General features: G+C 41.2%; 1 protein-coding gene across 5 annotated transcripts in view; it reads right to left on the minus strand.

Annotated features, from left to right (window-relative positions):
* The window catches only part of GUF1 (GTP binding elongation factor GUF1), a 52,193-nt gene extending 38,542 nt beyond the window's left edge, over window positions 1-13,651 (minus strand). The window contains exons 1-6 of one of the 5 annotated variants that reach the window (XM_038398170.2): window positions 13,020-13,651; window positions 9,000-9,111; window positions 7,263-7,411; window positions 6,923-7,003; window positions 1,814-1,891; window positions 85-168 (exon numbers count right to left, since the gene is read on the minus strand). In XM_038398170.2, coding sequence (XP_038254098.1) covers window positions 85-168; window positions 1,814-1,891; window positions 6,923-7,003; window positions 7,263-7,411; window positions 9,000-9,111; window positions 13,020-13,169 — 654 coding nt within the window. In that variant the 5' untranslated portion in view covers window positions 13,170-13,651. Of the gene's footprint in view, window positions 1-84; window positions 169-1,813; window positions 1,892-4,298; window positions 4,412-6,922; window positions 7,117-7,258; window positions 7,412-8,999; window positions 9,112-13,019 lie in introns of those variants that run through there. The other 4 variants (XM_043513908.1, XM_043513910.1, XM_043513909.1 and 1 more) reach the window with 4 other exon arrangements.
* Between the last annotated feature and the right edge of the window lie 1,421 nt (window positions 13,652-15,072).

The raw sequence follows: 15,072 nt of genomic DNA on the forward strand, positions 1-15,072 counted from the left end.
TTGAACTCCAAACAGGATTTTAAGAAATCTAATCATCCAGTTGCTAAACATCCAGATTTTTAATTTTTTTAAAAAAGATCTTACCCTAATACATTCATCCTTAGAGATATCAAATAGCTTTTCAATTTGTTTCTCAACTCTTTCAGGGTCTGCATTCTTCAAGTCGATCTACAAAACAATATTCCTGTTACACACATCTGAATTACTAGTCAGTCACACACACTCTCTCTCTCTCTCTCACACACACACACACACACACACCTTGCATGTCAGAATTCTAGTTCACCAAAATAAATTTTTTTAAAAAATGAGATCATGAATACTGCAAGTAAATAAAGGCCGTCTTTATCAGAAGGATCCATACTAAAGAGTTCCCTAAAATAAGTCTTAAAACAGTCCTCCCATCTTTTAGAGACCTGCATATAACAAAAATTCTTATAGAATAGTGCTAACAAGATTGCTAGTAATGTACAGACAGGGCACAAGTTTCAAAATAGCTTTATAAACTACACTATAGCCCAGCACTGTAAAAATCTATTTGCTTATTCACCTCTGGCAAGACTCTTCCACCCCCCCACCCCCCGGTGCCTTTGAAAGGAATGCTTTACTATAACAAAAAATGATTAATAAAATGAAGGCAAGTAGATTTTGTACCTCGATTGGGAAAAATTCATGTGATGTTGCAAGTCTGCATCTAGCACAAGGGTAAAACACTACTCAGCCTTATTTCCAGCGCAGATATTGAGAAAAAATTTTTCACATCTACACATTTCACTTAACTAGATAAATAATAATCTATCGCCTGCTTTTCCACCCACACAACCCTACAGGTAGATCTTGTCATTTGTGGAGTGTTTTTCTCAACAGCTCATTAAAGTATATTTCTTGAATACTGATTAAGTGATAAGCCAAATACTCTCACACATGTATCACCTTTGAAAACAGAAGGGGTAGCGGGACTGAAAATGCATGCTGGAATACAATGAACACCATGGTGGAAGTTAAGTGATCTTTGTAGAAAGCTGGCTGTGTGATTTACCAGAAATTAAAATAAAGATAGAGAATTTGTAAGACTGATGTACAGTGTTTTAAATGAATGCATTTTCATCATGATGGGCTGCAATATTATTGAGCAAATCCATCAAGAAAAAGTACCATCACATTTAACATTAATTTACCTTTCTTCATAGTTTCAGCAGAGATAATTGACTGAACAGAGTAAGGGAACACCATCTCACCCACAATGCTTTTTTTTTGGTGTTTCTCCAGGTTAAAGTTCAGAGTGAGTCAAGCTCAGAAGTGATGCAAGTTACATGTTCCTAAGTACCCTATGTTAACATAACTTACACCCCAACGAGCTAAAGATGCACAGTAAACAGGGTGAGGGGACAGTTTAACTTACACCCTCCAGTTTGGTTTTGCCTTTACTAGGATTTAAGGGAGTTGTTAAAACGCATTAGCTAGAACTCTGATGCGTCCTAAAACTCTAGCACAGACAAGGCTGTATAAACTTAACACCCACTGTGTGGCGAATCTTTCATTGCTGTCACCCTAGTAAAGTTCCTACCTATCATTCTGTGTAAAATGACACCTTTCACAGCAACTAAAATTCACTGCAAATAGCTTAAAATACTAAACAGGGGATAAATATAGTTGCAAATAGAGAGTTATTTCAGATTGACAGATTAAAACAAGTAAACTTCACTCCACCTTTTGTTGCATTCGTCAATTTGGTGATACATTTCTTCTATTTCATAATTTTTTCATGGTTATGTAAGAACTGCTATTATATATACGTCTAAAACATTATTACCTTGTTTATAACAGGAATTATTGCCAGCTGTGCTTCAAAAGCAAGATAGAAGTTTGCCATCGTTTGTGCTTGAATACCCTGGAAAGTATTCATAAACATTTTATTGCCCAATATTACTGTGTTTTATTACCCAATATTACGTTCTGTGTTTGGGGTATTAACAGATAAGAAGCCTATTTTCCTATTACACACATCCCTTCTTTTTGGGAGGTATTATTTTCTTTAATTGGTTTTCAATAATACACCTTTTTCCATGCTTTTTATATTACCATTATCTAAAAGTGTAACAGAGGATACTCATAATGTAAGAGTAAATTTATTAATGCTGAAAAATAATTCCCTTCTACGATAGTGTATGAACCTAGTCCTGTTTAAAAGATAATTAGATGACACTTAATATTAAGGTTCTGTTTATAAAAGGTTAAAAAGTAATAGATATTTTAATAAAGCAATTGTTAGAGAATCTAGGAAGTCAATAATCATCTATAACACCTTCTATTGATGTATTTATAACTAGAGCTGTACAAATAACTGATTTGTTAGTTGGTTGGCAGTTCTGTAAAAAAAGTCATTTCTGGTCAACCAAAATTGAATTTTTTCAGAATTTCCAGTGAATCGAAAATTTGGAAAAAATTTCAGGTCAAACAAAACATCCCATTCAACTTGCAACAAAAAAATTTGGTTTTGGGCACTGTTAAATTTAATTTAGGCAGGTAGGTATGAGATTAAGTCCAAGACCTCCATGGCACCATTCTCCAAAATGCTTCCATTTACACATACACAGAACCACAAAAAAAGGCAGAACTGCAAGGTTTCAACAAATGGATGAGATGATAGTATAGGGAGGAGGGGTTTAGGTTTATTAGTAACCAAAGAACCTTCTGTGAAAAGAGGAGCCTATGCAGGAAGGATGAACTCCACCTAAACCAAAAGAGGAACAAAACTGCTGGCATGTAAAATTAAAAGATTGTAGAGGATTTTTTTGAAGTAAGGGCAAGGGTAAAGCCAACAGGTGCAGAGGTACACACTATTTGGGCAAAGACGTCCTTTAAGAATAGGGTGACCAGACATCCCAATATTGCAGCTTTGGACGCTCTGGTATTTTGGGGGGGGGGGGGGGGGTTTGCGCTTCGGCAACTCGGCTCCGACCGTTTTTTTTTTTTTTGCTTCCTCCATGTGTCCCAGTATTTTGTCTGTTTCATCTGGTCACCCTATTCAAGAATGAATTTATTAAAGGGGGAACTCAATATCCAAGTAAAGAGGATAGGAAAGATGTTGATAAAGTACAGGTAGGAGCTAGTGTGGAACAGTCAAATGAAACAGTTCCATTTAAACATCACACATGAAGGCAAGTAATTGAATACTGACAAAATGTACAAATGCCTATATACAAACGCTAGAAGTCTAAGTACTAAGATGCGTGAATTGGAATGCCTGGCATTAAATGAAAATATTGATGTAACAGGAATCCCGGACACTTGGTGGAATAAAGATAATCAACAGTACATGGTAATCCCAGGATACCAAATATACATAAATGACAGAGTAGGTTGTTCTGGTGGGGGAGTGGCACTGTACGTGAAAGAAAGCACGGAGTCAAACTAAAAATCTTAAGTGACTCAAACTGCACCATAGCATCTCTAAGGATAGAAATTCCATGCTTGAACACCAACAGTATAGCAATAGGAATATACTACCTACCACCTGACCAGGATGATGACTGACTGTAAAATGCTCAGGGAGATTCGAGGGGCTACAAAAACAGAAAACCCCACAGTAACAGATTCCAACTATCTTCATATTGACTATGTACATGTCACCTAAGAAAGGGATGCTGACACCATAAATGACTGCTCCTGGAGCAGCTTGTCCTACAACCCACAAGAAGAGGAGCAATTCTTGATTTAATCCTAAATGGAACAGAGAATCTGATCCACAAGGTGAATATAGCTAACCGCTCAGTAATTAAAATTTAAACATCCTTGGTGGGGGGGAAGGGGAATGAAAAAACCCTCACCAGAGTACCATTTAACTTCAAAAAGGGGAAATACACAAAATGAGGAAGCCACATAGACAGAAATTAAAAGGAAAAGTCAGAAGGGTGAAATGCCAGCAATGCATGGAGACTACTTAAAAACATTGTAATAGAGGCTCAAACTAAATGAAAACCCCGAACAAAAAACAATAAAATAACCAAAAAAAATGCCACCATGGCTGAACAGCAAAGTAAAAGAGACAGTTTGAGGCAAAAAGACATCCTTTCAAAATTAAAAATCAAATCTTACTCAGGAAAATAGAAAGGAGCATAAACTCAGGCAAGTCAAGCATAAAAGTATAAGGTAACAGGCCAAGAAAGAATTTGAAGAGCAACTGACTAAGGACAGAAAAACTAAGAGCAAAACATTTTTAAGTACACCAGAAGCAGGAAGCCTGCCCAAAAATCAGTGGGGTCACCAGATGATGGAGGTGCTAAAGGAGCACTCACGGAAATCAAGGCCATTGCAAAGAAGCTAAATGATTTCTTTGCATCAATCTTCACAGAACAGGATGTGGGGGAGATCCCCACAGCAGAGCCATTTGATGTCTTGGGTGACAAATCTGAGGAACAGTCACAGATTGAGGTTTGGGAACAAATTGATAACTTAAACAATAATAAGTCACCAGCACCAGATGATATGCACCCAAGAGCTCTGAAGAAACGCTAATAAGGTATTAGCGAACTACTAACTGTGTTACATAGCCTATTGCTTAAATCAGCTTCTGTGACCAGCCAGATAACCAGGCTGAGCGGCAGGCAGCCAAAAGAGTGGCTGCAGGGGAAACAGCCAACTAAGGCGGTGGCTGCAGACAATCAGAGCCCAGCCAGCCATATAAAAGGAAGCTGCAGACCAGAGTGAGTTAGTCTACTGCAGGGAGCCCTAGGGAGAAGACTGGCATCCTAGAGGGCTACAGAGAGACCAGTACCGGGGATGGGCAGGTGCTAGCAAGGAAGAAGCGGCCCAGCTGTGGACTGCCAAGTTGCTCTGAGGAGTGGTCGGACTCTTGTTGGAGTCCCCCAGGGGGGAGCAGATGTTGACAATGCCAGAGGGCTGCCAGGAAGCAGATGCCGAGAGAAAGGAGCCGTAATGGGTCTGCAGGTGGAGGAGAGGATGGAAGAGCCACCACCACCTGAAGATGCACCCTCTGGGACTGAGTTAATTCCTGAGACGCCCAAGCAGGAGGCGCCAGTGTGGTGAGTGACCCCGTGAGGGTATCTAAGTCACGCCAATTTTTTTAAAAAAGCTCCAGCGGGGAGCAATTACAGGTTGGTAAGCTTAACTTCAGCATCCAGCAAGCTGGTTGTAACTATAGCGGGAGAAAAAACCAAAAACAAAAACAAACAGAATTATCAGACACTTAGATGAACATATGTTGGGAAAGGATCAACATGGCTTTTATAAAGGGAAATCATGCCTCACCAATCTAGTATAATTCTTTGAGGGGATCAACAAACATGTGGCTAGAGGTTATCCAGTGGATATAGCATACTTGAACTTTCAGAAAGCTTTTGACAAGGTCCCTCACCAAAGGCTCTTAAGCAAAATAAGCAGTTATGGGATAAGGTCCTCTCATGGATCAACAACTGGCTAAAAGATAGGAAACAAAGGATAGGAATAAATGGTCAACTTTCACAATGAAGGGAGGTAAGTAACAGGGTCCTCCAAGGATCTGTACTGGGACCTGTGCTGGTCAACGTATTGATAAAGTGATCTGGAAAACGGGGTGAGTGGTGAGGTGGCAAACAATACAAAATTACTCAAAATAGTTAAGACCAAATCTGACTGTAAAGACTTAAAAAGGATCTCACTAAACTAGGTGACTGGGCAACAAAATGGCAGATGAAATTCAGAAATTTAAGCGTAAAGTAATGCACACTGGAAAAAATAATCCCAACTACACGTACAAAGTGATACAGTCTAAATTAGCTGTAACGACTCAAGGAAGAGATCTTGGAATCATTGTGGATAGTTCTCTGAAAACATCTGCTCCATGTGCAGTTGCAGTCAAAAAAAGCGAACAGAATGGTAGGAACCATTAGAAAAGGGATAGATAAGACAGTGAATTATGATGATTTCTATCAATATGTATTCAATATATTCATAAATGATTTGGATAATGGCATAGAGAATACACTTAGTTTGCAGATATTAGTGTTTGAGACATGGTTATAACAGCTAATAATCATTAGCCCTTTATAAACTATTTATAAATGAAACCTTAATATAAAGTATGACAGATAATTGTACAAATCAATCTCATTTCAGTGTTCTATAGCTATATTATTGGGAAGCACTTCAGGTTTCAACTGCACATCCTATTTGAAATTAAAGTTTAAACAAACACAGTTTAACACTATTTACCTGCCTACAACTACTGACTTGGGTGCACCTTCAGAAATATAGCAACATCTAATGTTATTTGATATCCTGTTGCTTTAACAAGATTAATTTTCCTGAAAACAACTGTTTACTAGATATCTATTCTGGCCCTCTAAAGAGGCACAAGCACAAATATCAAAGTTATGTTTTTAGCAATACTATACCATAGATAGAGTTGCTCCCCAAAGCAAAATTTTAAATTCAAAATCTCTAACAGTTTGAAGTGCTGCTGACTGTATCACAAAACTAAACAAAATGAGTATACTTGTCTTACACTGGTCTGATTTGCATTGTTACTGCATCAGAATTCCAGAATCAACTTGGCTCTGGGGGCTTTATCCTGTGAGCTGCTGAGCACTTCCTGGAAGAAGCTGAGTGCCTTCATCTGCTCAGACTTTACTGGAGTTGAAGGCACTCAACAGCCCAGAGGATGAGTTCAGCACTTTGTAGGAAGCAGGGGACTAATTCTGCAATATTACTGGTTAAGCTTATTACATGTTTGTTTCATAGGACTAGCGTATCCACAGGCACATGTCTAACTGGTACTTCCCAAGTCATTTTCTCATTCTTTGCTAGGGTGGCAATAGCGCTTTTTCCAAAGGGTAACAAAAAAGTGGAAATTTAAGCGACTTAGGAAACCTCATAAGGTAATACTTTTTATTACGTAGAACATAAGAATTTGGAACTCTACCTCATTTGCATCCACTACAAGAATGACACCTTGACAGGCAGACAGTGACCGTGATACTTCATAGCTAAAATCTACATGACCCTGTGAAGAAAAATTGGTATTTAGAACACCAAGTACAACTTTAACTAGAATCATTTGCAGTAGGAGTCTAGTTGATTTCATCTGTATGATATTAACACATCAGCTCAAGCCTCCGTGGAGGAAAAATATTAAGGATTAATTTACAAATTTAATAGCACAGAAGAATGGGCAAACCTAACATTTCAAAAGAGTAAGAGTATTTTAAAGTAAGGACATTTAGGGTTCATGTGATTTTTAGCAATATTTATACTTAACTTACTGGTGTGTCAACGAGATTTAAGAGGTAGTTCATTCCTTCATAACTGTAAAAGAGAGATGCAGTCTGTGCCTTAACTGTGATCCCTCTTTCCCGTTCCACTTGCAGTGTATCCAACACTTGTTTATTTTGGTCAGTTTTAGCAATTGTTCCTAAAAACACGTTTTAAAAATTGAATTAGGATCTTATTTTACACAAGTATAATTTTGTACTGTCTGAAAGGAGTATGGTAGTTTCTATTTAGTTTCTAATACAGACCATAGCAAACTATTGAGTGATCCAAGGGGAAAGGATTAATTCCCCCAAAATTTAAATAAGGATTTAAAATGGTGACTTTACGTAAGAGTAAAGCTCAACAAATCCACTTTCCAAAGGCACACAGGACACTTTCCTTCATGAAGTGGGGCTTATCCGTCAGTTTATGCAGAAACTAAGCTTTCGATTAAAATAAAATTGTTTCAAGATCTTGTGATTACAAAAATAACTACTTGTAATGTGAAATGATGTAGTGTTATTTTTCTGAAGCTACAGATAGCCTAAGGGAGGCTTAAGACCTATAAATCATAATCTAGACCATAGCCTGGGAGTTCCTTTGGGGTCGGGGGTCGAAGGAATTCTTACCCTTTCGATCATTCAACAGCAGTACACTTCCTTCATGTCTGCTAGAAATCCAACCTTAGAAATGAAGCAGCATCTCTGCCACTTGCACCCTTTCTACTTGGGGCATGAAACAGTCAGCAGATCTGCGTAACAGCAGAGACCCCACAGGATATGCACTGAATTCTTAATGTGCACACTGCAGAGACAGGTCAACAAATGGGTGTGCATTCCCAGCATACACTCACCCAGAATATAATATAGCCATACTGATTTCACTAAAGCTACACCGCCATAGTCATGAAACAAGGTCCACTACTTGCTCCTAAGAGTGATGTGAACTAGAGCAGGTTGAAACATTTTCATCTACATGAAATTTCTGTGTAATGTGCTATATTGTTAAAGCCTAAATATGTTGTAGAGATGTAGCATTTCCACAAAATTTTGCCAGGAAGGTTTTTGAGCCTGGGGCACATAGAGAGAAGAACTAAATCAGACAGACAGAGCAGAGCTATGAACCTGGATCTCCCACATCTCAGCCCAGTACACCAAGCTATAAAGTATATGACACATACATTCCCCTGACCATTCCATTTTCACAAGAACATACAAAAGTTTTTTTTTTGGCTCTAAAGTCAGTCAGCAATATCTCCCATCATCGAAATGGGACGGATGACCCTGAAGTACTTGTGTTAAATTTTACCCCTCAAAACCATTGTCTTAATTTCCAGATTTTAACAGTCCCCTTCTGATTGCCCAAAATTTTCTATGCCCTTGAAACTCTGACAATAAGTACAATAAATATTGTAGGTACTGACCTATTTATTGTTTGTCAGGAATTGCACAGAGAACACTACATTTCTAAATGTAATCTATTCATCCCACTCCCCCAACACATCCCCTCCCTGATTCTTTTCCACCCTCCGCATTTTATTTTTTGTTTGTCTAGTTGAGATTATTTTGCAATACACCAATATCTATATTGCTGTACAACTGATGGTGTATGTACATGAGAAGCCCAGGACTAGAACAGCATGGATATTAGAGATGCTGTGGTGGAACTGTACTAGGAAGTCTGCACAATAACTGCCCACACGAGAAGTACAGGTAACTAAAAACACCATGTCTAATCACAATGCTTACCTGTAATTTCCAATAGTCTGTCTGCTAGAGTGCTTTTGCCATGGTCTACGTGAGCTATGATACTGAAATTTCTAATATTTTCAACAGGAAATATAGACGTATCCAGTTTTTCCTGAAAAACATAAAATGTAGAGATTCCTATTCACAAACAGATTAGGGTGTAATTTCACAAACCAGGATGCAGAATGATACCGTATACATGAAACTAGTAAACCCTCATTCCCTTGGTTTTTTTGGAACTTGAAAAATAGTTTCATCCTTACTTTTCCTCAATCTCCTCTTCCTTTCCCCATCAGGGTTTGCATTGCCACTGAAATCTGTTTCAGTAACTTGTACAAACATTTGTGAGATTAGTACATGAACAGCTACCATTAAATCTCTTCAATATTCTATCAGGGGACAAAAAATGTAAATAGAGTATTTTGAAGCAGCTTTGCACATGTTTAAGTATTCTAAAATAATTCTGAGGACAAGCTAAGGAAAAGGGTAAATAGTGCAAGTGTTTCAGACACTAGATAACTGAGATTATGCTATGGCTCACCTCTTCATTCTGTCAAATTTCATTTCCAGCTGCAAGTGTAACCTAAGCAATTAATTCCACTACACAATTAATCTTTTCAGAACCATTCCCCCAATAGTTACTAAGTATCAATTCTATTAAACTACCAAGAGGAAGGAGGGTTAGAGGGCAAAGAAAAGACAGACAGGTCACCAACTTGCCAGTTCAGGCACTGGAGGGAGAAAGTTGGAAAGAGGTGACAGATGGAAGAGGACTAAGTCACCTAAACCAAAATAAAAATAAATCTGGACAGGGTCCTTGCTCATGACCCTCTGTATAGATTAGTCAAAGAATGTCAAACTTATTCCTGGAGCGGACTGAATAGCATTTTTAGCTGTAGAGAGAACCAGGGTATAGACTGAGGCTTGCATAATATGAACAATCCAAAGTGGAACTCTCACTAATATCTGCAGGTAGTGTGCAAAGACTCGGGAAAACTATGCCACTATGTATTAAGATTAGTTAATTATTCAATAGTTTACTGACCCATTCAGCAAGAAAATAAGCTCAGCTTCATGATCCCTCCTATTTCTGTCTCTTCCTTCCTTATACTACTTTGGTTCACTACCTCCTCTGCTTCTTTCTCCCATCTATATTTGCTTTCCTGTGGCAATTTATCCCCACCCAACCCTTTCCCCATCCTATCTGCTAATACATGCAAAATAAAATGCTGCCTTTTAAAGTGACAGTCTTTGGTATTAACATCCCAGTAAGTTTAATTGGAGTTGTGGGGTGTTAACACCTAACAGCTATTTTGAACTATCTGCAGACTCAGGAAAAACAAGGGTGTATAAATGCTTACATTTAGAAAATACATTTACAACTACGACAACAAGAAACTTATTTTAACCTTAATAAAAGTTTAAATTCTGCAGAATGTGAATATGCCAGCTGGCCATGTAAGTACATCAAGTGGCCAATCAAGTCCTTTTTGGAGGGATGTTATAAATTTCTGAAGCAAACTTTGTTCTGTGGCTGACTTTTAGCCTTCCTTCAGCTACAAAGATTGTGCAACCGAGTCTCAGAACCCAATTATGTAAATTTTTAGGCAAAAGAGTCTCCCACTGACTTCCATGGGTGATATCCGTATAAAGACTGCAGGATCAGTCTCCTATATAAGCCATTTTCTGGGCCATGTAACAGGCACTGTGTTATGCATGCTGTAACTCATTTTTCCCCCCAAAAAAACCAAAACCTATGCACTGTTTAGGGACTGCTTAGTCTCCAACTGCTCTGAATTAGAATACTGTTAGAAGCACTGTTCAGCAGAAATAATGGGACCTGTTTTTGTTTATTCTTTAAAAGGGAAAGAATGCATTAAAAAAACTCAGATCTTTAAATAGATAAGCTATCCTTCCATGTCTATTGCCAAACATTTTGGAGCCTTTTAAGCTATGGTAATACTAGCACTCTGCTTTGTTTTAAAGGTATGCAAATATTGACTACCTCAAATACCCACCAGTTCAGTAAGAGTTCCCATCTTACAGATGGGGAAACATAGGTGAGGTTACACTGACTTGCCCACCCAGCAAGTGAGTGACAGAGCCACAATTAGGACTGAAGTACCTAGCTCCCAATCTGAGCTCAGACCATTAGACATACTTGAGTTTCAAACTTTATTTAGAACCAGAGCAAACAATATTAAAATCCAACTGATTGAATACAGGTAAGCACCAAAACAAGATTTTTGGGAAATGACTGATATGAATATACTATCTTTGGAAGCAGTGAACTGACCATAGTTATGCTTACAAAAATGCCAGCTCAATACCGTTCTTCTGTATTCCAATGAAATTAGCTTTGTTTGTTACATTCTTGTAAGCCTTCTTAATTTTTAAAAGGTGCTAGATCAGTCATTAAGCTTGCTGTAAAAGTTGGACATACCATACTTTTTATGAAAAATACAAAATTTGATACTTTTTCCGTAGGGTGACAATTACATATTTTGTACAATTTACATTTAAATTTGTACAAATACAATTACCTATCATCATTGTTAAGATAATCAACTATTCAGGCTGTAATCCTGAAGGTTTATGGAAGTATTGCAAGATCAGAGCTGACTAGAGCTGTGACAGTTGTAAGAAGGTAGCATAAACCACCTTTTACTAGAACTGATGTAATTTAAAGTAAGGGTGAAAACACAGATATACATAGCAGTGCCAGCCCAACGATGAGGAGTACTTGTGGCACCTTAGAGACTAACTAACACGATAAACTAACATGAGACTAACACGGCTGCTACTCTGAAGCCCAATGATGAAGACTCCCCACTCTCTTCCTCATGAAAGTAAAAACTTGAGTTGTGTGGGGTTTTTTGTTTGTTTTTTTTCTGAGCTGGAGAAGAGGGAGCATGAACCATCCCAGCTACCATGTATGGAAAATACTCAAATTTCCTTGATGTTCCTGCTCGTTCTCTTACTAAGGACAAACTTTTTTTTAAAACAACACAGGAAATTGAACCAGGAACCACAAATAGCAACTCCTTACTAAAACATTCCGTATCTACACTGCAGCTACTGTGCTGCAGCTGTGCTGCTATAGACTCTTCATAGGTCCATATAAATGTTTTTTTCGGTCAATATAGCTAAATACTTCTCAGAAGCAGCAGCTAGATCATCGATTAACTGTGTCTACAGTGGGAGTCAACCTAACTATATTTCACAGGGCTTAAAATCTGAACAACATAGCTAGGTCAACCTAGATTTTGATAGGTTTCAGAGCAGCAGCCGTGTTAGTCTGTATTCGCAAAAAGAAAAAAAAAAGAGTACTTGTGGCACCTTAGACTAAAATTTGAGCACAAGCTTTTGTGAACTACAGCTCACTTCATCGGATGCATTCGGTGGAAAATACCGAATTTTCCACCGAATGCATCCGATGAAGTGAGCTGTAGCTCACGAAAGCTTATGCTCAAATAAATTTGTTAGTCTCTAAGGTGCCACAAGTCCTCCTTTTCTTTTTGCTAAATTCTGATGTAGACCAGGCCTTATACACAACTGGGGTCAGGGAAGAAAAAAGCAGATGCTGGCCACTGAATATGCACAGAGATCCCTGCTATTGTCAGTGAGTACTGTTAAATGACCTAGATCTACTGTTCCTGTAATTATTTTATGATCAGTCTTCTCATGCTGGGGGAGGGGTGTGTCAAGGACATGTCAGCAAGTCGCAGCCATCTTGCCTATCCCATACTGCTAAAATAGGAAAAGGGGTCACAACACAGAAATGCTTGTGAACACTGCTTCAGAGGGAGGTTTAACTCACCCTGTTTGATGCATACATTAAATGCAAACAGGGGTTAACCCTCTCAAACAAGGTGAGTTAGGCCTTCTTGCTAACAGGAGAAATAAAAGTTAAAGGGCCAAGAGACATCCACTTGGGTTTAAAGGGATTCCCATCCCCTACCCTACAGGAGTACTAGTTTTCAAATATTGCATCTATTTCGAACAAAAAAAGCTCATCACCTTCTTATGAGAACTATAGGGACTGGAGAACACAACATGATCCGCGGGGCATTTTTCCATCCACGGTTGAGGGCATAACAAAGCAGCAGCGCTCCGGGCGCGCCGCAGCCTGACCCAGACCCCCGCTGCCCTGGTCACAAGCGACAACATGCTGTCCCGAGGGGCAGGAATCACACGCAGCCCGCACGGAGGCAGCGGCCACGCGGGGCTCAGCCGCGGGCTCCGCAGAGCCGCCTCCGCTCCTTCCGGCTCAGGGTCAGGGGAGCGGCGGGATCCATCCAGCGGAAGCTTCAGCGGGACCTGCCCCGCCCCCGGGCAGCGGCGGGAGCCTGCGGCCGGAGAGACGGGAGCAGAGTCACACTCGGGCCAAGGGGCGCGAGCCCGCTCCCGGGCCAGCCGCACCGGCTTGTTAGCGCGTTACCCCCCCGTCCCGGGAACCCGGCCGGCCGCCTCAGCCGCTCCCTGCTAGCCCCGCACGGCCGGGGCCGGTAGCCGCGGGGGGCTCTCGCCGCCAAACCGCACGAGCCAGTCGCTGCCCAGGGCCAAAGCCCCAGTCCCAAGCCAGCCCCTGTGCGCGTGCGCCGGTGAGAGGCTGACCCGGAAGCCCACGGGCGGCCGGAGGGGCAGCGGCCTCTGTAGCACTGCGCACGCGCGGAGTCGGCTGCCAGGGCGGTGGCGGAAGCCGCTGCTTTTTCTCCGGGTCCTGCCCCTCAGGGCACCCCTACGCTGCGGCCTTCCGTCACCCTACGTTAGGGCAGCTTGCAGCGCAAGCCTGCGGCAGCCGCCTTCTGGGGCTGGTGCGTGTCCTCACCGGGATCGTTTTCACTTTCCAAAGAGGGACAGGGCGGCGGGCTGCGAGCCTGGCCTCTCCCGTCTGTAGCAGCTCCTCCCCCCCGAGCCTGGCTGCTCCTGGCTCCCCACTGGTTTACCCGCCCTTCCCCCCTCCGTTCCCTGCTGGGACCCTGACACCGCCCCCGCTCTCAGGAGTGGCCCAACTCCGAGGGGGGAGCCTGGGCAGCAGCCAGGCGGGGAGCAGGGATCCGGGAGCAGCCCACTTCCGAGGGGGAAGCCCTGTCAGCAGCCAGGCTGAGAGCAGACGGGACCTCCTTGTCAAGTTTAGGTCTCCATGGAATTGGACCGGAAAGTCAAGAATGAATAACAGCCGGTGTAAGTAACATAGTGTCTACATGGATGCTGAATCGCCCTGATTACACTGACATAAGCCCTACACCTCTCACGGAGGTGGAGTTATGTCAGTGGAAGTAGGGTACTTACATTGGCAGGACCAAGGCCGTAGTGTGTTCACTGATATAGGTCAACATAAGCTGACTTACGTCAACCTAAGCTGTAGCTCACGAAAGCTTATGTGCAAATAAATTTGTTAGTCTAAGGTGCCACAAGTCCTCCTTTTCTAACTGTGCAGCATAGACCACAGCTGAGTGACAACTGCTCTGCCTGTTTCAGAGTAGCAGCCCTGTTAGTCTGTATTCGCAAAAAGAAAAGGAGGACTTGTGGCACCTTAGAGACTAACAAATTTATTAGAGCATAAGCTTTTGTGAGCCACAGCTCACTTCATCGGATGCATTGGGTGGAAAAACAGGTGTTCTGCCTGTGCAGCCCTTCCTCATGGAGCTGTGCCCATCACAGACCCATTTGCTAGTCCCTGCTGCCCCTTCCATCTGGGTGATCAGGTCTCTCAAAGGGAGGTAAAGCTTCCTACTGGGTTGGGTCCAGCCCCCACATGCAATTTTGGCAGCTAAACACCTGTCTTTCCCAGTTTGTGAACCAGTCTGGGTCTTAGGAGGGAGATGATAGGTATCAGGATACCTATCATGAGGCAGTAGTGTGCATGCTAAGATCGTCAGCTACAGTGAGTCTACCATGTGCCTGTCCAGAGGTAAAATCATAGGCCCCCACAAGGTTAGGGGGCAGCTCAGTGGGAGTTTTGTGGACCATAGTGGTGCCTAAAAATGGGAGTTAGGCACCTCAGTCCATTTGTGGATCCCACCCAATTCTCTAACTAGAGATCATTATTCCTTTGTTAATAAATCTG

Source organism: Dermochelys coriacea, chromosome 4 (assembly GCF_009764565.3).
Source record: "Dermochelys coriacea isolate rDerCor1 chromosome 4, rDerCor1.pri.v4, whole genome shotgun sequence".
NCBI lineage: Eukaryota > Metazoa > Chordata > Testudines > Dermochelyidae > Dermochelys > Dermochelys coriacea.